At 44.2% G+C, this 25,419-nt stretch overlaps 3 protein-coding genes and 1 pseudogene across 3 annotated transcripts; 2 read left to right on the plus strand and 2 right to left on the minus strand.

Annotated features, from left to right (window-relative positions):
• Positions 1-2,118: 2,118 nt before the first annotated feature.
• LOC136550830 (uncharacterized) lies at positions 2,119-6,005 on the plus strand. The gene is made up of 6 exons (XM_066542423.1): positions 2,119-2,457; positions 3,074-3,309; positions 4,193-4,417; positions 4,501-4,591; positions 5,043-5,286; positions 5,402-6,005. Exons 1-6 carry the CDS (start codon positions 2,231-2,233, stop codon positions 5,765-5,767), a joined length of 1,389 nt encoding a protein of 462 aa, XP_066398520.1. The 5' UTR covers positions 2,119-2,230; the 3' UTR covers positions 5,768-6,005.
• Positions 6,006-7,054: 1,049 nt separating this feature from the next.
• LOC136547938 (uncharacterized) lies at positions 7,055-9,951 on the minus strand. Its single transcript, XM_066539619.1, has 4 exons — positions 9,909-9,951; positions 8,855-9,061; positions 8,269-8,298; positions 7,055-8,154 (listed from the first exon to the last, which is right to left on the minus strand). Exons 1-4 carry the CDS (start codon positions 9,949-9,951, stop codon positions 7,055-7,057), a joined length of 1,380 nt encoding a protein of 459 aa, XP_066395716.1.
• A 6,061-nt stretch (positions 9,952-16,012) lies between these two features.
• On the plus strand, positions 16,013-18,957 carry LOC136547939 (nuclear ribonuclease Z-like; annotated as a pseudogene).
• A 2,478-nt stretch (positions 18,958-21,435) lies between these two features.
• LOC136547940 (uncharacterized) lies at positions 21,436-21,882 on the minus strand. Its single transcript, XM_066539620.1, has one exon. It carries the CDS (start codon positions 21,880-21,882, stop codon positions 21,436-21,438), a length of 447 nt encoding a protein of 148 aa, XP_066395717.1.
• Between the last annotated feature and the right edge of the window lie 3,537 nt (positions 21,883-25,419).

Here is a 25,419-nt window from a genome sequence, read left to right on the forward strand (position 1 = left end):
CCATACTGTACACCGATGCCTGCCCCAGTCAAAACAGCGACAAGACGCCACACACCTCCACTTTATGTACTGTATTGTTTATTTACAGTATTTTGCAACTTGATCCGGTATATTCGCGCCGCCGCCAATTTACAGATTGTTTATCGGATTGAAATGCCATGACTTATTAGCCAAACAAACAGAGCGCAACGTACGCTATAATAAGACAAGACACATGCCTAGATTATAATTATAAACACGCTGCTGCTTATTAGTACTGTATATGTTAATATAAGGAGTACTATATATATATGAATGGGATACGGACAGATATCACCGATATTACATTTGTTTTCATATTTCTGTCCGGATTCGGATTCGAATACGGATAGTGTCAACTATGTCGGATACGATACGATTGGATATCGACATCATAAATATGCGATTTAAGTATTTGGATACGGATACGGTATCGGATGTTGGATATCCGGACTCGGATACGGACAGATCTCAACCTCTCTAAACGGATTCGGTTTCGAATACGGTCGGAAAATATCCGTACTATTTTCATCCCTAGTGCAGAGCACGCGGTTGACGATTAGCACCTAGCTAGCTAAGTAGTTGTCCGGGTCCATTCAGATGCATGCATCAGATGTGACAATGCAAACAAGTCGTTCTGAACAAGTAATCCGGCTTGTTCGGCTTCTTTTTTCAGTCGCAACAATATTTTTCTCTCACAACAATTTAGCCGGAACAATATTTTTCTAGCTAATTTCAGCCAAGCGAATGGGGCCTATAGTATTAGTATTGGGCTTGCTAGCGCCCGGACGTCCGCGCCCACGGTTCTTTCCGCGCGCCATCCTGAACGTCACCCGCACCGAGAAGAGAGGGACAAGACGGCGAATGCCCAGCCGATGCCGTGAGGTGGAGGATCGGAGACACCGAGGCGAGGCAGCAGAAGGCGAGGAGAGAGATGCAGCACCTGATCTACTTTTGAAATATTCAGATACAACAGTTGCAACATACATTTGAAGGCAGATGAAACAATTGAAACATGCATCTGAAACACCTGCAAAAATAACTTAAAAAACACTTGAAACCATTGCAAAAAACATAGGCAACATCCAGATAAAAACATTTGTAAACATATGTGTGAAACATATAGACACACTTGCAATATACGTAAAAAAACATATGAAACATTGGGAACAAAAGCTTGCAACATATATATGTACGACCTTTGCAACATGCAACATCTCGATCTACTTTTGCAACATCCATATGAAACACTTTGCAACATACCTCCAAAACACCTGAAACAATTGAAACAGACGATTGCAACATGCGCTTTCAAGCACAACATCTACTTGTTGCTTGGACGAAAATGGAGGCTCGTCGACGTGAATCAGCTCGACGTCGACGTAGAGCTCGATGCATGAGTGGCGCGGAGGTCACCGGTGTGGAGCTCGTCGGCGGCACGGACCTCGGCAAGGGCCGTGGCAGGCGGATGGAGCGCGGCCACAATGGGGCGTGAGTCCGGGTGGGTGAACATGGCGCGGGTGCACGGCGTGAGCGGGGGCGGTGCAGGCGAGGGCGGGGTCCATCTCGCGAGCAGGGGTGCGCCGCGCGTAGAGCGTGGGCGATGGAGGCAGGGCAGCACGGGCGGGGTCCGTTCCGCGAGCGGGTGATACGGGCAGGGTCCATCTGGGCGGATGAATGCCGAGCATTACCGCATTAGTATGCGTTTTTACTTGCCTCCTGTTTGCGGATCATGGTACAGTGTTTTTGCAAAGCCTATGTCCAAACCTGACTATGACTTTTATAAAATCCATAGATGAACTACAATATAGACGAACAAATGTATGGACTAGTTGGTTAATTAACGCTAACCGCGAAATTTAGCTCGGTCCAGGACAGAAAGGCACACCAAAAAAAAAAAAAAACCCGAGGGAAATGGAAGAGGAGGAGGCTCGGGTCTAGCCAGCTGACCCACTGTTCTGCCACAGAGTGAAAAGCTGCATTAGGACCAAGACAAATAGCCCATCACAGCCCACACTCACCGCCGCAACAAGCCCATACGGGCCCAACCTGGAACCCCGTTGGCGGCAACCCCTGCATAACCCCGAGAGTTCGCGCTCCGTTACCCCAAAATTTCCCCATTTCCTCCCCCTAACCTTCCACCCGCCGCCCGCTCCCCGCGCCGAGAAGGGAACCCTAGCCGCCGCCACCGCCGCCGCGCAGCACGCCGCCCATGGACTCCTCGTCGGAGAACAAGGGCGCTCCGCCGGAAGAGGAGCAGCCCCAGGCCCCGCCGACGCCGAACCCGGAGCCTACCGAGGCGGCGGCTCCCGGCGAGGTGGAGGAGGAGCCGCAAACCCTAGAGCAGGCGCAGGAGCTCTTCGACAGGGGCGCCAAGGCCATCGAGGACGAGGACTTCGTCGAAGCCGTCGACTGCCTCAGCCAAGCGCTCGAGATCAGGTTAGGGTTTCCTTTCCCGCTCCCATTTCCCCTCCACATCTACAATATTTAGCTGTGAAGCGACACCGCGTGTGGGCGTATTTTTGGAGCCATTGGCGGTCGGTACGGTGCGTTTCTGTCGAGATCTGCTGGTTTTCGCATCAGCGCTTGTGTAGCTCGGGGATTCGGTCCACTAGGGTTTAAGGGGTTCTGCGGCAAACTGCTTAAAAGGGGTGTTTTCTTTTCGTTTCTGTCGGTGGGTGAGATGCAGAGAGTGAGAGTCTGTCGTTGTCAGGGATCTATTGGATTTGGCTCCGAGCCCTGTGGTGGTTTGTGGAGCAACACTTGGCCATGGTTTGTCATGGTGCGAAAACTGTGTTCACCATCAATTGAAGTGTACTGTAGTCTACAATTGTTAAGGAAAATGTGTTTTCTGTCTGAGATTATGCAAACATTTCGGAAGTTAATCAACAATGAACTAACTTAGGACCTTGTATCAGTACTTGGTTCATAAAATCTCTGTATCTATCAGTTTCAGTTGTGCTGCTATATCTCGTTTTACATTGCCTCTCATGGCCTGATGTAAGTGATGTTAATAACCGTACACTAACAATTTTTTGCATTCATTGCCCACTAGGACTTCACATTATGGAGAGCTCGCGCCGGAGTGTGCCAGCACATACTTCAAATATGGATGTGCCCTGCTATACAAAGCTCAGGAGGAAAGTGATTTTTTGGGAAATGTTCCCAAGAGTGTGCCAAATGAAGAATCAGTGAAGAGTACAGCTTCAAAAGATGATAGTGGAACCTCAAAGGTCTCTGGTACCAATGTGGAGGATGCCGTGTCTTCGGAGAAAGCTGATGCTGAAGAAGGTATATGCTTACCATGTACATCTAGCAAAGTTCACTGAATCACTCTTTAATTCTGTCTCTTTATGATCTATTACCAAACACTAAGTTTGATCTCTTTCCTTGCTCTTCTATACCTACAAAATATTCTATAGAATGCGGTCTTAAACTCCTAATCAGTAGCGTACTCCTGTGTGTTTGCAAAGAACTAATGTCTTCAATCACTATCAGCATTCCATAGGATTCCATTTCATTGAAGTGCTATTTTTTTAACATTATTTGTGCTATTATAGTATTTGAGTAGGAGATAGCATATATAAGTTTGTTTATATCATTATATGTTGATGATATTTCAAATTGGACCTGATTTAATCTATTTTCTTGTATACTTGTATATTGAGTGAATGAGTGCTAACTATGGAGTGTTACAACTCATGTTTTTCATTGCAATCAGCGTTCAGCTGGTTCATCAAAGTGGTTTGTTTTTCTTGAACAATTTTTGCGTTGCCTTTAGTAGGTGTGTTAGGTGATAACTGATAACTAGAAAATCCTTTGAATGCTCATGTATTTTAAATAGTTCTGATTTTAGATATTTTATTATAGATTTGTTATTAAATGTCTTCTGTACATGAAGAGATGCTAGGTTAATCAGATATGTATCTTTGGCGCACTTGTTGTCATTTGATTCTTAAGCAACTAGCTGTGTAATCATTTTTCTTGCATGGGCCAACTTTTACTAAGATTCCTGTCATATCTATTTGCTTTCTGTTCCTGATGTATTTGTTTCTTTTAACTAGCAGTCCAATGCTAACAATACCCAGGATGAATTAATATTGAGTAAATTGATGGTTATGTTCCATCTGTTTTCTTTCTTACTGTGATAAATATTGATATAGTTCATTATTAGGTCAAAACTCAAATGGTAAAGATCAGGAGAATGGGAATGGTGAAGTTGAGAAGGATGATGATGATGACGACGACGATGAGAAGATGGGAGATGAAGAGGATAATGATTTGGATCTTTCCTGGAAAATGTTGGACATTGCTAGGGCAATAGTTGAGAAGACCCCAGATAATACTATGGAGAAAGTAAAAATATATTCTGCTCTTGCTGAAGTCGCAACAGAAAGAGGTAGTCACAGTTACTTTGCGTCGCAGTCCTGCATTTTGAATTTTTGATTGGTGAGTGGTCTCATGGCTAACTTTTAATTTCAGAGGACATAGGCAACTCACTCACTGACTACATGAAAGCTTTATCCATGTTGGAGCATTTGGTTGAGCATGATCATCGTCGAGTTGTGGAATTGTATCCTCTTTGTCATAGTTACACTATTTTTTGTGCTGAAGAGAAATATTACTACCTACAGTCATAATTACATGACATTAGGATCATCAAATTGACTTGAATGTAATTGTTGCGTCATATAATAATGACTGGAGCCTGGAGGTAGTATTATTACATAAATAAGCATCTGCAACCTGGTTTTTGGGGCTCTTGCATCGCTCTATTGGTCATATCTTTACTTTAATGGTTGGTCATATCTTTACTTTAATGGTTTTTGTAGCTTGTTAAACTTAAGAATTTGGGTTGGTAAAGAGTGCCTGTTTAATAGTCAATAAATTAGTTCAGTTCTTTTGGTCGAATGCACATGTGTAACGTTATTTACTTGAATGCACATGTTACTTTAGATGGTATGATCGCATGCCAGCATCAGTTTGTTGTTGTTCCTTTGTTAATTGCCTTAATCCAGTCTTAGAAACTTCCGCATATGTTTGGTTTATGAGCTAGTTTCCAAGATTGGAGATGCGATTCCGTACTGTGCAAAAGCGATTTCGCTATGCAAGTCGCGCATACAGAGCCTGAAAAGTTCCAAGGATGCTTTGTTGGCTGGTAAAGATGGTGATGCATCTGCTGCTGAGGCTGAAGGAGGCTCAGAAAAATCTGACACTGAAAAAGAGCTAGAGCAGCTTACTAGCATATTGCCTGATCTTGAGAAGAAGGTAAACAGTTACAGATGCAATTTATTTTGCTTCATGGGCCTGGTACTGTATCAGTGATGAAGATGATTTATCTTGCTTCTAAGGACTAATGACCTCTAATTTGTTGTGCATTCAGCTTGAGGACCTGGAACAAGCAAACCCAAGCCCTGCCATGGATGAGATGTTGAAGACAATTGCATCCAGGGTAACTGACGCGATGCCAAGAGCTGCATCTTTTACTTCTTCCCAGATGGCAACCTCAAGCAATGGATTCGACTCCTCGGTTCTGTCTACGGCAGCGACAACGGGAAGCACTGGAAGCACTGTGACTGACCTTGGGGTTGTAGGCAGAGGCGTCAAACGAGCTAGCATCAAGCCGATCTCTGCTGAACCTGCTGCGAAGAAACCTGCACTTGATTCACCATCTGTCCAAGGTGATAGCAGCATCAACTCTGAGGTTGTCCCTGCAACACAGAATGGTGATGAGTCCGTATCTAAGTAGAATACAATTTCATTAGGCCTACTGTAATGTTAACTTGCTGGAACATATTAGCTTCCTATGTGGTACTGTTTCGCATAATGTGCCTCGCTGCTGGGCATTCTAGCTAAGCTATGTAAACGTTTGAGAATGGACTGCTGGAGCCATAGACTCATCCTGAGCTTCTTGCCTTGTAAGATTAAATTGCTGAGATCACCATGGCGGTAAGTCATGTCTGCTATACCAAGTATGTTTAGTGAAATGTGCTTTAGTTTCAGCCTATTCCTGTCAACGCAACTTCAGCATCTGCGAGCTTCCTAGTTCCATGGAAATATGATACTCTGTTATGGTTGCAGTGATTGTTTCATTTCTTCACGTTGTGAATAGGGTTATTGTGAACCTGTTTAGGATTCTGACCTTGCCTGTGTCAGTCACATCTTGCTAACATGATGCTCCGATCCAACCCACTGCCAGCCCCGACGCTGCCCTGCAGGATGATGAGCTGCAGATCTCCGAGACTGATGACCACATCTAGAGCGAGGTAGAGCACGGTCTGCACGGCCACAAGCCAGGGCGATGACGGGCACTCACGGTCGGTTACTTGTTCCATGTGCAGCATGCTTCTCCATGGCAGTGGTGAATCTAGGATTTTGTCTCAGGGTATGTAGCCAAAAAAAATTCATATACAATTCGGTAAATTCATTTCAGCAATTCGGTAATAATTGTAAAATTGACAACATGATTCGATATATATGCACTAAATAACACAATAAGGCTTAAATTCATGGATTAAGTTCAAACCATCCATAAAGTATAGTATAAATAGTTCAAAAGCCATATCAATATTTGAAATAAGGCATAAAAGATAACCAGAGACTTATAATGCTATATTTGTGACTATTTTATTCGACGCTTTCGAAGAGACATAAATATATTGATTATATCATCTTCATCAACTTCAAAGAAAATATCCCGCTCAATGAAAGGGACTAGACAATCATCCAGAAGACTATCTCCCATCTTATTTCTTAACTTTGTTTTCACAAAAATCATTACAGAAAATACCCTTTCAACACTTGCTGTTGCCACAGGTAGAAGCAATACCAATTTGAGGAGCTCATAAACCATATCGTACACTTTGTGCCTCTTTGTTTCAACAAGCTTAACTGAGAGATCAACAATATTGTCTAGACCTTTGAAGCTATCATCATGTCTCATGTCATCAATATAATTATCTAGCTGCAACTCAAGTTTGAGCAAATTATTATTTGAGAACTCCTTTGGGTAGAACTCAGCTAGTCTACGTAGCTTCTATGCATCAAAAGAAGCAAATGCCTTGGAAGGACTAAAGGCCGACATACAAGACAACAACTCCATATTAATCTCATCAAACCGATTATCAAATTCTTGACTTATTTGATCAATGACACCAATATATACTTCTCCTCTAAAGTGGTCATCATTGGTTTGCTTTTGGGCAATAGCTTTCCTTGCTGATTTTCCATAAGGAACATAATCACCATCCATAGCAGGAACTTCAACACCATGTTTATCGCAAAATGAAGTGACCTTCTCAAGAAAATTATCCCAACCATCAGACCTCAATTTTTGCATTCTTTTCTTTGCCACATTAACATGTGATATTGCATTAAGAATATCTTGGTCCCTTCTTTGCAAACACTCAGATAACTCATTTGTATATCCAAGAATAATATATATTAAGTGTGCAAAGAAAACAAACTCAAAGTTCTCAAAAGCTCCAGTCACAAAATGTATTTTGGTCCAATCATCCTTATATGCAGGATCATCCCCAAGATCAACCAGTACATCATGGATTGCTTCATACATAGTAATGATGCTGCATACAGTTTTGTAATGAGATCCCCATCGAGTATCTCCAGGCCTAGGCAAACCCATCTCTTGATGTAATCCAGTTCCAGATTCAATTTCACCACAGTCAAGTGCTTTCTTGACATTCTCAAGCCTAGCATTTCTAAGCATGTCATGACGCTTACGGGAAACTCCAACAATATTCAACAAGATATATATTTGATCAAAAAAAGTCTTGCAATCAGTATTTCCCTTGGCAACAACAACAAGAACCAATTGGAGTTGATGAGCAAAACAATGAATATAATAAGCAGAAGGTGATTCTTGCATGATCAATGTTTTCAACCCTTTAATATCTCCTTTCATGTTGCTAGCCCCATCATATCCTTGACCACGGATTTGAGTCATAATCAAGCCATGACTAACAAGTAAAGCTTCAATTGCATCCTTAAGTGATAAAGAGGTAGTATCATCTATATGAACAACTTCAATAAAATGCTCACATGGCCTTCCCAATTTATCAATATAACGCAAGCAAAGAGCTAGTTGTTCTTTATGTGATATATCACTAGACTCATCAGCTAAAATTGCATAGGGCTCATCACTAAGTTCTTCAATTATTTTCTTTCTAGTTTCTAGGGCACAACAATGAATAATTTGTTTTTGTATGTCTGGGCTAGTTAAGGTACAGTTACCTGGAGCATTGTCCAAAACATACTTCTTCACTATTTCCGGCAAGAAATTTCAAAAGTTCAATGAAGTTCCCTCTGTTGCTAGATTCTTCACTTTCATCATGTCCAAGAAACGCCAGCCCTTGATGCAAAAGAAACTTGATACACCTAAGTGAATAAGTCAACCTTTTCTTATAAAGATGAAGATCCTCATCACTCCACTTGTCAATATTATAATCAATTGCTACCTTGGGATTTGTAAAGCCAATGTATCTCTCTTGAGCTGTAATATGTGCCTTAGAACCCATATGTTTGCGAAGTGCTTTCTCTCCTATATTCTAATTCTTCCAGCCATCAACAGTAAATGTGTCTGACACAGTACCCTTCTTGAACAAATAGCATATGAAGCAAAACACAACATCCTTCTTAATACTATACTCAAGCCAATCATTATTATACACCCAACAATAGTTGAATCCCCGATCCCTGTCTGAAATCTTTCTTTTTGGAAAATCATGTGCAAAAGGTTTGAATGGACCTTTAATAATATACGCTCTTCGAATTGCATCTTGATCATTAACAGGATATTTTAGAATAGGATGTCTTTCACCTGGATCATGTGGAAGGCGATTGGTGTCCGAAGACGGTTGTGGCGGTGGCATAGGATTTATAATTTCCTCAACTACTCTCTCATGAATCTGCTCTTCCACCACAGGTTCAATCGGATCAGGATTAGAAGTAGCAGCAGCTGCCGCAACCTTCTTCTTTGCTGCATGCTTCTGAAAAAGAGATGCAATGTCCCCGTTTCTCTTCATAACTGCATAAATATTACAAAGAACACAATACCAAATAATTAAATAAATTGTGCTTGCATGATTGAACTCTCAGATGCGATTATGGATCACTCACATGATATGAGTACTGAACAAAAGATCAATCAAGATCCACTCTGATGTTGAGAAAAATCCTCCACCTCGCCGCGTGATAGATGATTTTATAATTTTAGCGCTAAGCAATTAACAAATAAAGTACACATGAATTTTTTTAAAAAGCCAAAGAACAAAGATTGAATCTCACCAGAATAATTGTGATCACAAATTCGCCTAGACGCCGCCTTATCACGGTGTAGACTATTAGATCGAGTAGGAGAGCAAAGGAGAAGCAGCAACAGGATCGTCTGTCCTACGTACGACGACCGAGGATGGAGATGAGCCGTGCAGGACAATAGGGAATGTACGCACGTAGAGATGGATCTCAGTGTTCTGAATGTTCATCATCCGCCGCCTCCTGCTCCAGGACTGCAGGACACGCGGCGCAGCCGCCCGGCGGGGAATAAGCAGGCTGGGCGAGGGGAACAAGCAGCCGACTGGATCCGCAGCCTGTGCGCCACCGCCAAGGACCGAAGGACGTGTTCAAGCGGCACAGCGGTAGCCCACCCTGGTGGACCTAGATGACATACGCCTTCTTTGCTGTGACATGCGCCTTCATGCGTGGGCCGCGTGGGGTGCCTGTGCCTCAAGTGGGCCTTTCGTGGAATCGTGGTGGCGTGATGCATTCAGGTAAGTTTTTTTTTCTTTTTTCTTTTACATAAATACAAATACAAATACCGTATACAATATATAATAGTATATTTATCCGTTGCCGCAGGGTATGCCAGTGCATACCTGGCATACCCTGTGCCTCCGCCACTGCTCCATGGTGTTCCATGTTGCAGGTTGACGGAGACTACGCTACTAGCATCTTGTTGACACCACGACCGTCACAAATTCTCAGTAGGACAATAGCTTAGTCGTTAGTACTAAAGAGGCACTGTACAAAACACTAGTAGGGTGTTTGGTTTGAGGAGTTAGTGAGTTAGTCCATCACCTAATTATTTCTCAGTTTGTTTGCTTGTTTTTTGGAATAAAATATGTTGATGTATCATCAACTCATTTCCTCACAAGCTAATAATTAATACTAGCATAAGGAATGGAGTTATCCCACCAAATTTGAGGAATGTACTCATGATGCATTGCTTCGTCTAGGATGGAGTGACTCCTCAATCCAAAGACACTATAGATGTACGAGTGGACCAAGATCACCTGTTCAGGCATGTATAAAACCTGACAGAATGAGCATCCGAAGTATACCACAAGGACAAAAGAAGCACAACCCAATAACTAAGCTAAAGGTCTTGACAATACACAATTAGCAGGAAAAGCCTCAGGACTGCCAATGTCTGGGGTTGCAATATAGGGTAGATGCAGACAAGTTCATAGGTTAAATTAACCGGGGGGGGGGGGGGGTTTCGCTCTCCTACCACTCGCGCACCATACCTACTGTTTGAATGTAAAGAGAACACAAGAACAAAAGAATGAAGGAACTGTGTTTTCGATTGATTGATCTTGAGTTTTTATATATTGTGAACAGATGCCTCAAACGGACACGTCCATTCGGGGATTAGATGAGACCTTAGATTTAACAAACAATTAGATTTAATGTCTAGTCACTAATCCATGTCTTGCTTAATCCATGGAATGAGATTACTCCAATATGATTGGTTCTTAACACGCACTACTAGGCATCAGCCATCGATTTCCATCATATCCATAATGGCAGTCAAAGACTCCACATTCGCTGCCTCATGACCTGAATCTTGCTGAGGGGTGCCAACAGCTTCTTTAAAGGCCACATGTACCACTTCCTCTTTGATGGAAGTAGCAGTATCATTTTGTTGGGATCTCAGGGCCTGAACAACATTCTTGCACATGTTTAAGTATCCTATGCTAGACCCTGATCTGTACATTGATGAGGTTGACCACCTCTGCAAAGTCGACCCAGTGTTGGTAGCTGACCTGGATAAGATAGCTGACCTAGAGTTGGCAGCTTACCAAGGTCGGGGAGGCCTGGCCAATCCGACACCCATAGGTTGGGGAGAACCGATTGGCAATATGATACCCATGGGTTGGTGTCAACCAGTTGCCAATCTCACACCCATTGTATGGGGAGAACCGACCAATCTGACACCTGATGCTGCTTTGGGCCTCCTTCTTGGTTATGACACCCTTGCTAATCTCCTCGGCCTCTATCTCCAAGCCTTAGCAGTCATGTTCCCGTTCCCGTTCCTGTTCCTGGAACGAGAACTTAGGGTATCATTTTATAACGTGGGAACGGGAACGTTCCCGTTTCCGGAACGTAGACGTTCCCGGAACGTGGAACATGGGAACAGGAATGTGGGCCAAGTTCCTGTTCCCAGGCTACTAAGCTCCACGCATGGTCGTATGAATGGAGGTCATGTCCTCATCATAATCCTTGCCACTTTATAAATCGCTTCATATTGTTTGATCCAGGCTCTGAAGAACTAGAGTATTTTTTGAGGGAACAAGAACTAGAATCTTCATGAGGGGCTTCCTGTATTTCAATATCAAGAATCTTTCTCCATCTCTGTCAATGGACTTACCTGAAAGTGACAAACAAGGTGAATTGTTATACCAACAGTATATGAAGCTTATATCAAGCATAAGTTGAAAGAGAGGTGTATGATGTTGCAAAGACATACACATTCTGTGAAGCATAAGCTTATATTAATCTTATCCATTTCCCCACATCATTGGAAAGCTTCTTCTTTCTGCACATGTAAAATAGTGATGAACCAACAATGTAGAGATCGAAAATGAATGAACTAGAGAGATGAACTAGAGGGGATCAGGAAATCAGAATAGTCTATCATGGACATTTAAATTACGGATAAGTCAAGATTTAGTAGCATGCCAGCATCTCATAGCTGAACTCAACCCCAACAAAAACAGTGAGAGAGAGCACATATACTAGGAATCGCCCCAAAACATAGAGAAGCATGGCAAGCCCCCCATCAGGCATGACACCACATCCTTGTGCTCGATCCGCTCGGCAGACGCGTCGTTCTGTCGACGCTTCTTCCCCTTTGTGGCCCTACCCCATGGTGGGAGGTCGTCATCCACATTACTACAGTAGCAGTTTTGGAAGGCGGGCAAAAACATTTTTCGGAGGCGGGCAACAAGTCCGCCCCTGCCAAATCATCTAGGTAAACAAGGATTAACAGATGCGAACGAATGCTGGCCTACGTTAATGAATTAAAGAAAATTAAAAAATAGCAAGTCCGTCGATTGGCCCACCGAGCCCATCCGCAAGGCCCGCCGAGCCCATTGGCGTGCTTGCGGCCGCTCGCTGGATCCGCCATGGCGCCGTTGGATCTACGCGTCCGCCGCCGTCAAAGAGGCCTGCGCTTGCACTGTCGCCTGAGAGGCCCACGCTTGCTGGATTCGCCACCAGTGCCGCCGCGGGCATGCGCCATCGCCGGATCTGGGTGGCCGCGAGCCCCGTTCGACAAGGCTGCTCGTCATCGCCCAAGGGTTTTCAAGGGTATTCATTGAATAGCCATTATTTTTACCGATCAATGGTATTTAAAGGCACAATCAATCATACATGTTAAAAAATAAGGCTGAATCAATCCTTTTGTTTACCTTTTGAAATTTTGAATACATGTTCTTCCAATCTTGGGCCCGCCTCTAGTCGCGCTAAGCTCTGGGATCTTCGAAACCTGGCAGTGAGCGAGCCAGCAACACCACTTAGATACCTAGATGCCTCCTCCAAGCTCTCGTTCCACCTCTAGCGCCGCCGCCGCCTGATCCTTGAGGGCTAGGGTTTTGTGGTGGGTTTGGGGATCGGTGGCGAGGCACCATTTATACTACCAGCCCGGTTGGTGTGAGGTGCCATATGGGGGGAAGTGTGGGCAGATTTGGAAGGCGGTGATGAGATGATGGTCAGTGTGACCTGTGGGGGCGATCGGTGTGACAAGGCGGGAGGGATGCAAGGGAACTGGTAACGTCCACCGCCGTACTAGAAGAGCAAGGACGACAGGAAGGTCTTGGAATTTGAACCTTCTGCTATGTGCAAATTGAGTCACTGTGCAAAAACCAAGTAGTTGTGGACTTGTTTCGAAAAAAAATTTGTTGTAAAATATGTTTTCTTCAGGTATCCACCTGATTATAAGAGTGGAATATATATTATGCCACTAGGTGTGATATGTAATCCTTTTTGTGAATTTTTTGAGTGTATTGAATTATTGCTAAAGATGCATGTTAAATGTTTCCCAAGATTTGTATATCTCAGTACAAGAAAAACATTTATTGTCTAGAGAGACCAGATCTGGTTTTGTCAAATGCAGATCTTTGTCCATGGCGTCCGGCCGCCCCTTTTCTGTCACTTGAGCGTCAACACCATTGTTTTCAATATCGGCCGAAATCTCTTGATATTTTCGATATATCCTCTTTATCCGTAGGTGCCGATAAGGAAATATCTATCTTTTTCGTATAAATTTTGTTTAAATTTATTTAAATTTACTTAAATTCAAATTAGCTTTTATTTGAATGTGGTCCGATATTTCCGATATATCCTGTTTATCCTCTTTATCTGTGGCCCCCGATAAATTTTAATTTTCGAAAATGAAAACCTTGGTCAACACAACCATTTGCAATCTGCATCGCACTTGCCGCATGGATATGACTTTGTTCCACTAAGGAGGCACCCAACATCCTCGGCACATCACTTATTTTCTACCAACTGCCCGACCCACTCTATGTAGATCTACATCTGCCTCGTTAGATGTTTGAACGAAAGGACAAACACGGTACATATTTGAATGCAGCTGTTATAGAAACATGTATGCAGTTTCTAACATATCTAAATCCTAGTATATGGAACCAACGATGAGAGGGAAAATAGAAAAAACTTAATTTATGGGATGGCGCAAAGATACTGGATGAAGGAAAACCAAGGGGAAAGCTACGATATAATGGCAAAAAAGCAAATTTCCCATGTCGTGGAGCTCCCTACAAAGAGAAGTTAGAGATGAGACCTCAATAGATCCCACAACAAGCAAAAAGTGCAGCCGAGTTTGGCCAAGGATGAAAAGACACTACTATTTATAGAGACGTGTGGTGTTTGGTAGCGAGTTATGGAGACGTGAAGTAGTGTCGAGCGTGGACATTTTCTGGTAATTGTGGCCCTAGGAGTCAGGAGCACGGTGTGTTGATAAAGATAGTAGTAGCAACCGGACATTTTCTGTTCTATAGTGGCTAGAGGAGTCATGAGGACGATGAGTTGATATAGAAAGGATTAGCAAGCAAACATCTTTTGTTTTGCTGTGGCTAAGGGAGTCACGAGGGCGATGAATTGATATATAAAGTAGTAGCAAGTGGACATCTTCTGTTTCACTGTGGCCTGAGGAGCCGTGATTGCGGTGAGCTATGTGTGTGTGTGTGTGAGAGAGAGATAGAGATAGAGATAGAGATAGATAGAGATAGAGATAGAGATAGAGATAGAGATAGAGAGAGAGAGAGCATTAGTATGCAGACATTTATTTAATTTTACTATTGCCAAGAGAGCCACAAGGGTAGCAAGTGAAAATTGTGATTTACTATGTCCAAAGGAATCACAGTAATGGCTATCAATATATAATGTAGTAGATTGTAGACATTTCTGTTATATATATGGCACGAAGAATGGCAAGGACACAACAAGTTAATATAGAAAGTACTAGCTAGCAAACTTTTTTTTGCTTTACCATATCTAGCGGAGGCACGATGAGTTTGAGGTGATACATAAAGTATTATCAAGTAGAGAAGTTTTGTTATATTGAGGCTAGGGAGTCACAAGGGTAGCAATGGTGAAAGACCCTAGTTTGGTTTTGGTAATTGAGTGACAACTAGTGAACTTACACTTTCGTTGATATTGATTAAGCTAGAGTCCACAAGAGGGTGTTGAGCAAGGCTTAGAGCATGGTGGAGGTGATGATAATTACAAGGACCATGAAGGTGAAGTGCTTAACATGGAGAAGAAGATGGTGGATATGGATGAAATGGAATGGAGACAATCCCGAAGGCAAAGGTATAACCTATAGGTGTTTGTTTCACCGGCTGAGGTGTGTAGAGAAGTGCATGGCCAGAGTTAGGATAGGTAGACGTACTATTAAGAGGCGAAATTATAAGCTGGTATGGATGTCTAGTGCCATTTGTGAGGACTAACAATTCATATGCCTTACAAAACTCGACCTGGGGGGGGGGGGGGGGGTTGGGTGGGTCGTTAAAGGCAGTCCCTGGGCAATGCATTAAGAAGAAGACCTTGTCACACAAACCGAGAACCCCCCGAACCCTTGCCCACAATACACAACTGCATCATAGTCTATGTGAGAATGGCCACGAGCAGTCCGGACCTTAGACCTATGCTTTGGCGTGGGACAAACGAGGGGATTTTTTTAACCATAGCCTGAAAATTTTCTCCCATGAGAAGTCGAACCTAGGACTTGAGGAGTGCACTCAAGCCACCTAACCAACTCAGCTAGAGGCCCTTTCGCAATAATGCTTATGGTTTATAGACCTAGTGATGTGGAAAGGAAGCAAGAGAAAACCTTTGTAAAATATTTTGAAAATGCTAACTCACAGCATTTGAAAAAGGATTTATAGAGGAGCTGGGTAGGTTGCTTCTGCACCCACTAGAAAACTTCGATGCCTACAAAGGCCCAAAATTTTTTAGCTTCGTTCTAGGTCCAAAAATACTCAGGACCGGCCCTTTCAAGCGGGGTGGGCGACCTGAGGAGGCGGCCGAGCGAGCTGCAGCAGAGAGCAGGCGAGCGGCGAGGCTTGGGTTGCAGCAGCAGCTGCACGGACAAGCAGCAGCCAGCAGGGTAGCCGTCGAGCGGTGACAGGCGGGGTCCGTGCGATTCGTGGTCGCGGTACTGTGCAGCGGCGTAATGGCGTGCGACCTCCCGGCGGAGGCTGTGCCCGCCGCCACCCCTCCTTCCACGCCGGCTTCGAAGCACCACCGGTTGGAGATCGAGGGGTACCCCATAGAGGGCGTCTCGATTGGGGGCAAGGAGACGTACGTCGTCTTCTCGACGCTGAGCTTCGCCTTGGACATCGGCCTCGGCCCGCAGCGCGCCTTCGTGCAGGAGTTCCTCTTCGTCTCCCATGGACACCTCGACCACATCGGGGGCCTCCCTGTCTATGTCGCCGCGCGGGAGTTCCTGAGGCTGCGCCCACCTAACGTCTTCGTCCCGGCGTGCCTCCAGGACCTGGTCGAGCGGCTGTTCGAGGTGTACCACAGCATGAGCAGGACAGACCGGCCTCAAGCTTAATCTGGCCCCCCTCGAGATCGGCAAGGAGTACCAGTTCAGGAGGGACCTCAAGGTCAGGGCTTTCAAGACATACCATGTCATACACTCATACCTAAGGATGAAAACGGAACGGAAATATCCCGAACCGAACCGCATCGTTTTTTTATATTTAATCCGATCGAATCCGCATTTTCTTGTCCGACTTTACCGTTTTCGCTTTCGCATTTCAGATGTTTCGTATTTCAAATGTAAAAGTAGAAAACGGTTTAGACATTTTCCGTCCGTTTTCTACTTTTCTACTTTTAATTTGAAATATTCCGAATTGAAAATTCGGTTTAAACCGAATTTGGCCAACTGCACAGGTCATACAGCCCAATTACAGGTTGTTCACCACGCAGCTGTGTTCTTTCTACTGGTGGCCAGCTGCCCTCTCTTATAGACGGCACTCAGCCTCGTCTCTCTTCACCTCATGAGATGGTGCTAAATGTCAGGAAACCGGCAGCATCTACACGAAAGCCCACCTAGGCCATAGCCCATCAAGCTCATCGGTTTAACCCCCACCTGCAAAGTCAATCATTTGATAGTTTTTGCATCAGCCGAATAAATCTTTGTTACTCAAAAGAAAAATCTGAATAAATCTTTAAAATAAAATACTACATCTATTCTAAAAAGATTAATAAAATTATTCTGACTCAGTTCGAGTTCATGTTTCTATAATATGCACTTGTTAATTATTATATGCACTTGAACTTGATCATGTATGCACTTAGTTATGCACTTGGTCTATGGGTCGGTATTCCGTATTGAGTTTTCGTATACCGACCGTGTTCGATATAATTCCGCTCGAATTGTTTCGTTTTCGAAATTCTCGATATTCCGTAAGTTCGTGTTCGTTTTCGTGTTCGGTTTGTCCGCTTTCGTTTTCGTTTTCGTATTCAAATGTAAAAGTAGAAAACGGTTGAGGAGTTCTCCGTTCGATTCCGTCCGTTTTCATCCTTACTCATACCCAGCCAGGTGATCGATCGAGCTGAATTTTATTTTTTCATTGGGATTAGGGTTGTAATGTGTTGATGGAATTAATGAGGACATAAATCATCTGAAGATGTTCTATATGTAATGCAGGGGTATGTCATATACACCATGAAGCAGAAGCTCAAACAGGAGTTCATTGGCCTACCGGGATCCGAGATCAAGCGGTTAAGGTTACCAGGTGTGGAGGTCTGTCTATGTCTTTTCTTCGTGGTTGTATAATTGAAATTATACCACAGTCTGTAGTATACCAATTTGTAAATTAATTTGCAGGTCACGAATACGGTTTCCACCCCTGAGATTGCTTTCACAGGTGATACAACATCTGATTTCATTCTCGATCCGCATAATTCAGACGTTTTGGCAGCAAAAATTCTTGTTGCGGAGGTATTCAGGAGTAATTTGTTATCACTTGTCACTCTGCATCTAATTTCTAAGTTTGCATTGCAACATGTGACCAATTATATTATGATGGCATTAACAGCAAGTAGAAACTCTAACACATACCATATTGTCGACAGTAAAACAAACATCTTGTACTGCCGTACACTGGTCTATCTATTAGGTTGTCTGTATGCTATTTAATTATTCATGCATCGATTTATAAATTATGGGGATCAAGCATGAATTTGATCTGATCTTTAGATGATGTTTTGTGGCTTGTTTAACATAAAGCCTATAGTACGTATACAGTTCACAATATTCCAGTGTGCCAATTAAAGCAAATAACCTAACGATACATATGCCCTTAGAAACATGTTACATTTCCACTGCTGAATGTTTTATTTTCTATAGTCGTTCTCCTTTATGATATTTACAGTGAAATGTGCTCTATGAATTTCAGACTACTTTTCTAGATGACTCCTTTTCGGTTGAGCATGCAAGAGAATATGGCCACACACACTTATCTGAGGTATTATTTTATTATGATATTATTTGAGATACTCCAAATTTGTTTATTCAACGTCGAAAATATATGTTAATACTAGTATTTACTGTGAAGTTTGTTTTTTGCAACGCAGTTGGCAAGCCAGTCTGAGAAGCTTGGAAACAAGGCTATTCTACTCATTCATTTTTCTGCACGTTATACTTCAGAGGTTGGGCGCTGGGCTGATATCTAACCATTGTTTCAGTTCTATCTATTTAAATGCTATGGCCAGCTTTATTTTTTATTATTAATCCCATTTGGCTACTTCAATTGGTCTGTTCTATCCTAATTTCACTCATATTTAAGATGCTCTGTCACCTCCAAGTTTTTGTTCTAATCAGTGGGACAAAGATGCACACCTCTTTTCTACTCGAAAATCAGTACTTATGTTTAATATATGCTATTTTCTTTCTATGTTTTCATTTCCTCTTGGAAATTGGCATATTTGTTTTGCATTCGTTGGCTCTAAACCATTTCATTCTCTTGCTCTTCTATGAGGACTTACTTCGATAGAACTAAATCTCCTGAGATCTGATTCCTCTTTTTGTAGGAAATTGATGCAGCAATAAACGGATTGCCACAGTCACTCCGAAGCAGGGTTTATGCATTGTAGGAAGGCTTCTAAAGAAACATAAACTCAGAAATAAAGAATGAAGTATTTTGGATCAGATGAGGAAGGACATTTTCGAAATCGGATTCCCCAATATTTGCAACACATACTTTATTTTATCAGAATATCTATAGTACCAATCATGAGCTAAACCATGGGTCAGCCATGTCGCCTCTCAACATGTCAACCGTTGGATCGAGTGAAAACTCTATTGTCAACCTGATAGCTCCGTGATTCTCATTGAAAACTCTATTTTCCCCATTCAAATTAAAGGGCTTGTCATTGATTTCTCTGTGCTCATTTCTTTGTTTTCTGATTCCTGCAAAAATTATAACTGTGCATTTTTATCTGTTTGGTGTTTCTGAAACAACAGTTTTCAGAAACAGCAGCAACAACTTGAAACAACAGTTTCCGAAACAACAACTTTCTTGTCTCTTCTTGCGCTAGTTAAGTTTAGTTCTTGCTGGTTGCAGAGGAAGTAATAGCTAAATGATGTTGCACAATGTTTACCTCACTGCTGTGTTCTCCATTTTTACTTTGATCTGTTTGAGAAAAGTATTGAGCATTTATATAATGAAACACAGGCATATTGATTTTTTTTTGAGAAAAGTAACAAAGCTTTACGATTTTGGTGTGTATCTGAATCAGTTTTTAAACATAAGTCCGGAACAATAGAACCTATTGGTCAGTGCTTGTTGTGCTTAAAATGAATGAGCTCATACTCGAATTAGATATTATTTTAACTTTAGTTGTCAGCTTAGCATGTGCACAGGAAATCCTGACAATTCCATGGCAGTGGATCAACGGTGTGCTGATATGTGCATGTAGTATTCTGCCTTAGAGGCTGGAGCTAGTAGTTTGGTAGGAAAATCTAAACCTAACACACCACAAATTGTCAGTTGAGTGAATTTTCAAATCATATGTTACTGGGCTTTCATGTTATGATCCCAACCTGCAACAGAAGCATAAGGCTATTCCTCCAATAACAACAGCTTTGATTGTACTTGTACTAGTTCATATGCCATGTAGGTTGCTCTGATTAATCTACAGCTTCTGAAAAAAAAATCATATTCCTACAAAATTTCACATGCAATAGGCATCTTTTTCCCTGTCCGTGTAGTTAAGAATGTGATGCAGATGCTACTTTGGTTATGTCAAATGTAGTTATGAATGAGTGGCATGAACAGCTCTCTCACCATCTATATTCAAGGAAATGCAGTAATGTTAATATGGTTGCACTAATTAATTATAAATATCACATTTCATCGATAAATAGTGATTTCTCTGTTCATCTATTGCAGGGCTAATTCTGTATGTTCTGGTGCTGTTGAGTCATGCTGCTGATGCTAGTTGCAAGGGTGGACTATAGTGGATTTATGCTTGGGCAGTTGCTAGTTCTCATTGGTTTGTAGTCAGCTTATTAGTGTAATATGTAGTTTTGCTGCAAACCTCAGACTCTCATATGTTTTCTTCAGTTCCATAATAGAGTCATGAAGCCAATGTTGATGACTTGCTTTCTCCTTGATCAAAGTTCATTACCCCAGGAGCTAAAGAGTCTTTTGTACTTCCAATTAGTAATTGATCTTGACCCACTGCATGTATTTATCATTCAAAGATTATTCATGGTAGTGATTTTGCACACTACAGTAGAATTTATGAAGTCTTTGTTTTTTCTCAATGTTTTTTTTGTTGGCCAGGATTTGTATCCCTGTGTTGCCCAAAGGGATCAAACCCACATGCCTTTTCCACCTGTCAGAGCCCTGTTGGGTAGGGGCCCTAGGGGGTGGCGGCTAGGGTTGGAAGGGAGTTGTGGGCAGCGGCATAGGGAGATGTCTGGATTTTAGGCATCGGACGTCGCAACTTGCTCGAAACCCACTCAATTTTTTTTATCACAGCCTATACATGCGATGAAATGACACCTCGACAAGTTTCGTGAATTTCGGACTTCGTTTCCATTTTATATAATTTGAAAATACTTTACACGCAAGTTCCTCGCCGTGTTCCGTGAAAACGATGTGCCAAATTTGGCATCTGTCACTGGATACGCTCTCACACCACATGCAATACCATGAATATGATTTTTTGAATCACTCAATTCCAATATTCGATGCACCTGCAGTTCAAATTTGAATTACCGGGGAGAATTCAAGTAAATGAAATAAACTTATTAAATATAGCTAATAAAATAAAAAAACTCCAAATTTTAAATATGTCTTTTAAATATTATTGTTAGCCACCAGAAAAAAATTGGGAAAAAAACAAATTTTTTTTGTATTTACCGAGAGCCTCAAAGGGCTCTCGGCAAAGGGTTTTTAAAAAAAATAAAAAAAACTTTGCCGAGAGCCCGGATCTGGGCCCTCGGCAAAGGCCCAGTCCACATAGACCACTCACGGCCCACTCAGCCTTTCCTCTCGCCCGCGCGCCCCGCATCCCCTTCCTCTCGCCGCCACCGGTCCCCCGCGCCGCCGCAGCCTCTCCCCCGCCCCTGCCCCGTCATCGCGCCACCGTAGCCCGCCCCCGCCCCATCCCCGCGCCGCCGGAGCAGCAGCCTAGCCCGCCGAGCGCCGTCGTCGTCGGGGCCGCGTCGTCCCCCGCCTCGCCCGGTGGTCGGGCACCGCCACCGCCCCCCGGCCACGCCCGCCGGTGGCCCACCCCCGTGGCCAGCGCGTCTCCGGTCGGCCCCGCGCGCCCCTGGCCACGCCCACCGGTGGCCCACCCCCACGGCCAGCGCGTCCCCGGCCGGCCCCGCGCGCCCCCGGCCACGCCGCTGGTGGCCCACCCCCGCGGCCAGCGTGTCCCCGGCCGGCCCCGAGCGCCCCCGGCCGGCCCCGTGCGCCCCTGCCGGCCGTTGCAGAGAGCATTTGGAGGAGGAAGGGAGAAGAGGAAGGGAGAAGAGAGGAGGGGAGAAGGAGGGGAGAAGGAGAGGCCGACGACCGTCATGCCCCCGCGTCATCGTGTCACGCCGGGCGGTCGTCGCCGTTTTCCCCGCGTCTAACCGAAGACGAGGGTGATCCTGACTCTGCGTCGCCCGACTACACTGCCACCCAAGGTAAAGCCCCCTCCCGCCTGTTGCTGGCCTTCGTGCCATTTCTGGATTAGTGGGCCTTCGTGCCTTTTGTGGATGTGTTGGCCATCGTGCCATATGTCGCTGTGTCGGCCATCGTGCCGAAATTGTGGATGTCGGCCATCGTGCCGTCTTTTTCCTTGCAGGTTTTGGAAGCCTCCCCGTACAGGGGAGGTTCTGCCGAAATTTTGAACTTATAAATTGTGTTTCTTGTTTTGCAGAGAAGAGCCCGACAGAGGGGACCTGGATTACCCCGAGCGTCTTCCTTCGGGTCTGCCTGCACCGCGTCACCTCTCCACTCACCGCCACCCTAGGTATAAGCCCTTTGTTCGTAACCCTAGCTAGATCGCGTAAACCAGTTAGGCGTCTCCCGTCCGAAAGAGATACGGTCATAGGTATGCGGATCTCTGCATATCTGCGACCGTATCTGTTTTGGATTGTCCATGTTATTTGGACAGCCCACGGATGCATAGATGATTTAGTTTGTATGCTCCGGTCCGGTCTGAGATGGGGTTTCGGCAGCACCTCCCTGTTGTTCTCCAGATACACACTCTCCCTTCTAGGACGTGTATCGGGAGAACAACGGGGATGTGCTGCCGAAATTCTATCTCGGATTGGAGCGGAGCATGGAAACTAACCTCATCTACGCATCCGCGGGTGGGATTAGGATCTATCCCTACCTATTAGATAGTAGGCAAGCGGTGCATATGCTATTGATGGTTATATTACTCTATTATATATATGGTAGATGATGGATAACCGTGATTGGATGTACACAGGCCGCCGTAGTCAAAATCAGGTCACTCGTGAATGGATACAGAAGACTAAGGATTTCTTGGACAAAGCATTTGGTGTGGGTGCTCAAGGAGCGACAGAGGTGTGGTGTCCCTGCAGCGAATGTGCAAACAGGAATAGGAAAACCAAGAAGGTCATTGAGGAACATCTTTGCAAGTTTGGGTTTATGCTAGACTATACCCGGTGGGTGTGCCATGGTGAAGGCCATCGTATTAGAGATGAGGCATTGAGGCCACGCTTGGAGGAGTTTGATAGTGATGGCGGGGTACCAGACATGATGGATGACTTCCACCAAGCACACTTCGGTGAACGATGTACGGACGAAACCGAGGAGCAGGAGCCAGAGGAAACCGCAAGGGCATTCTATCGCATGATGGAGTCGGCTAAGAGGCCCCTTCATGACAAGACAAATGTTTCTCAACTCGATGCCATTGGACGCTTAATGGGGTTAAAGTCCATGCATAACATGAGTTGAGACTGCTTCGATAGTATGCTGGCAGTTTTTGGGACCCTGCTTCTGGCAGATCACATGCTGCCGAAGACCTTGTACGAGTCAGTGAAGCTCCTCAAAGCTCTTAAGATGCCGTATGAGCAGATACACACTTGTGAGAACGGGTGCGTCCTCTTTAGGAAAGAACACGCGGAAGCAAAGTACTATCCAAAGTGTAAGTCCTCTAGGTATGTGGAGGTAGAATCTAGTGATGGGTAGAAGAAGCAGCTTGGAATCCCCATGAAAGTCCTACGGTACCTTCCGTTCATACCGAGACTCCAACGGCTATTCATGAGCGAGCAGTCCACAAAATAGATGGCATGGCACAAAAATGGCATCCGATACAATCCTGACAAGATGGTACATCCATCAGATGGTGAAGCATGGCAAACATTTGATGGCATTTATGCTAATAAAGCTCTAGAGGCTCATAATGTGCGTGTTGCGTTTGCAACAGATGGGTTCAATCCTTTTGGAATGATGGTGGCCCCATACACTTGTTGGCCAATCTTCGTTATCCCCCTCAATCTCCCCCCCGGCGTCCTTCTTCAACGTCAGAACATATTCTTGTCGCTGATAATTCTTGGTCACCCGGGGAAACATATGGGTGTGTTCATGGAGCCTTTGATTGATGAGTTGATCAGTGCATGGGATCACGGGGTACTGACATACGACCGTGCTACAAAGAGGAACTTCACAATGCATGTTTGGTACCACTACTCGATGCATGACTTTCTGGCGTATGGTCTATTCAGCATCTGGTGTGTCCACGGGAAGTTCCCATGCCCGGTATGCAAGGCAGCTCTGTAGTTCATTAGGTTGAAGAGTGGTGGCAAGTTTTCCTCATTCGACAAACATCGACAATTCCTCCCTCTTGACCATGCATTCAGACGAGACATTAAGAACTTTATGAAAGGTGTCGTAGTGACAGACCCTGAACCACAGAAGATGACTGGCGCCAAGGTTCTTGCTCAGATAGACGGTCTTGTCACCAAGGAAGACGGAGTTGGTTTTGTGGGGTATGGTGTTCAACATATGTGGACTCATAAGTCGGGCTTGGAGAGGCTTCCCTATTTTAAGCACCTGGCCCTGCCACATAACATTGATGTAATGCACACTGAGAAGAATGTCACCGAAGCTCTCTGGGCAACACTCATGGACACTGACAAGTCTAAGGACAACCCTAAGGCTAGAGCGGACCTAGCAAGGCTATGAGATAGACAACACCTATAGATGCGACCACCAAGAGCCGGCAAGACATGGAGAAGGCCTAGGGGCGATTACGTCTTGGAAAAGAAGCACAGGATAGTTGTAGTCCAATGGATCAAGGACTTAATGTTTCCTGATGGGTTTGCAGTGAATCTTAAGAGGGGGGCCAACCCATCTACTGGCCGAGTCTTAGGGATGAAGAGTCATGACTTCCACATATGGATTGAGCGCCTTCTTTCATCGATGGTTCGAGGCTTCGTCCCTAAGCATGTCTGGGTCATGCTGGCAGAGTTGAGCTATTTCTTTCGCCAGCTTTGTGCCAAGGAATTATCTCGAAACGTGGTGGCTGACTTGGAAAAAAGAGCCCCTGAGTTGATCTATAAGTTGGAGAAGATATTTCCACCCAGCTTCTTCCTGTCGATGCAGCATTTGATTGTGCACCTCCCGTATGAGGCATGAATGGGGGGGCCCATGCAGAACCGCTGGTGCTATCCAATCGAGAGATGTCTAAAGACTATTCGCAAGAAATGTGGAAATAAAGCCAAAATTGAGGCTTCCATGGCAGAGGCGTTCATTAATGAGGAGGTGTCAAACTTCACAACAACATACTATAAGGGCAACCTTCCTAGTGTGCATAATCGACCGGCTCGTTACAATGAGGACGAAAATAAATCTACCCTCAGCCTTTTGAAAGGGTCACTCGGAAGAGCAAGTGCATTGAGCCCAAAGACCTTGAGCAATGAAGAGTGGCGCAGTATCATGCTATATTTGTTGGCCAACCTAGATGAAGTGGCGCCGTATATCGAGTAAGTTCTCAACGAACTTGTTACTTACACCGTCACTATTCTGCATCCAACCCCGTCATGTTTCTTGTCTACATAGGGAATTTGTTAATCTATTATGGCATCAATCAAGGCGA

This window comes from Miscanthus floridulus, chromosome 4, assembly GCF_019320115.1.
Source record: "Miscanthus floridulus cultivar M001 chromosome 4, ASM1932011v1, whole genome shotgun sequence".
Lineage (NCBI taxonomy): Eukaryota > Viridiplantae > Streptophyta > Magnoliopsida > Poales > Poaceae > Miscanthus > Miscanthus floridulus.

Bases quoted from the DNA above. Each gene is read 5' to 3' on its own strand.
- LOC136550830 (XM_066542423.1), top strand. From the start codon at position 2,231: ATGGACTCCTCGTCGGAGAACAAGGGCGCTCCGCCGGAAGAGGAGCAG. The intron at 2,458-3,073 runs GTTAGGGTTTCC...ATTGCCCACTAG, and splicing joins AGCCAAGCGCTCGAGATCAG to GACTTCACATTATGGAGAGC. The intron at 4,592-5,042 runs GTATCCTCTTTG...ATCCAGTCTTAG, and splicing joins CATCGTCGAGTTGTGGAATT to AAACTTCCGCATATGTTTGG.
- LOC136547938 (XM_066539619.1), bottom strand. From the start codon at position 9,951: ATGGAACACCATGGAGCAGTGGCGGAGGCACAGGGTATGCCAG. The intron at 8,299-8,854 runs GTGAAAGACATC...TGCCGGAAATAG, and splicing joins TCGCCTTCCACATGATCCAG to TGAAGAAGTATGTTTTGGAC. The intron at 8,155-8,268 runs GTAACTGTACCT...ATGCAATTTTAG, and splicing joins TGTTTTGGACAATGCTCCAG to CTGATGAGTCTAGTGATATA.
- LOC136547940 (XM_066539620.1), bottom strand. From the start codon at position 21,882: ATGACGGTCGTCGGCCTCTCCTTCTCCCCTCCTTCTCCCCTCCTCTCT.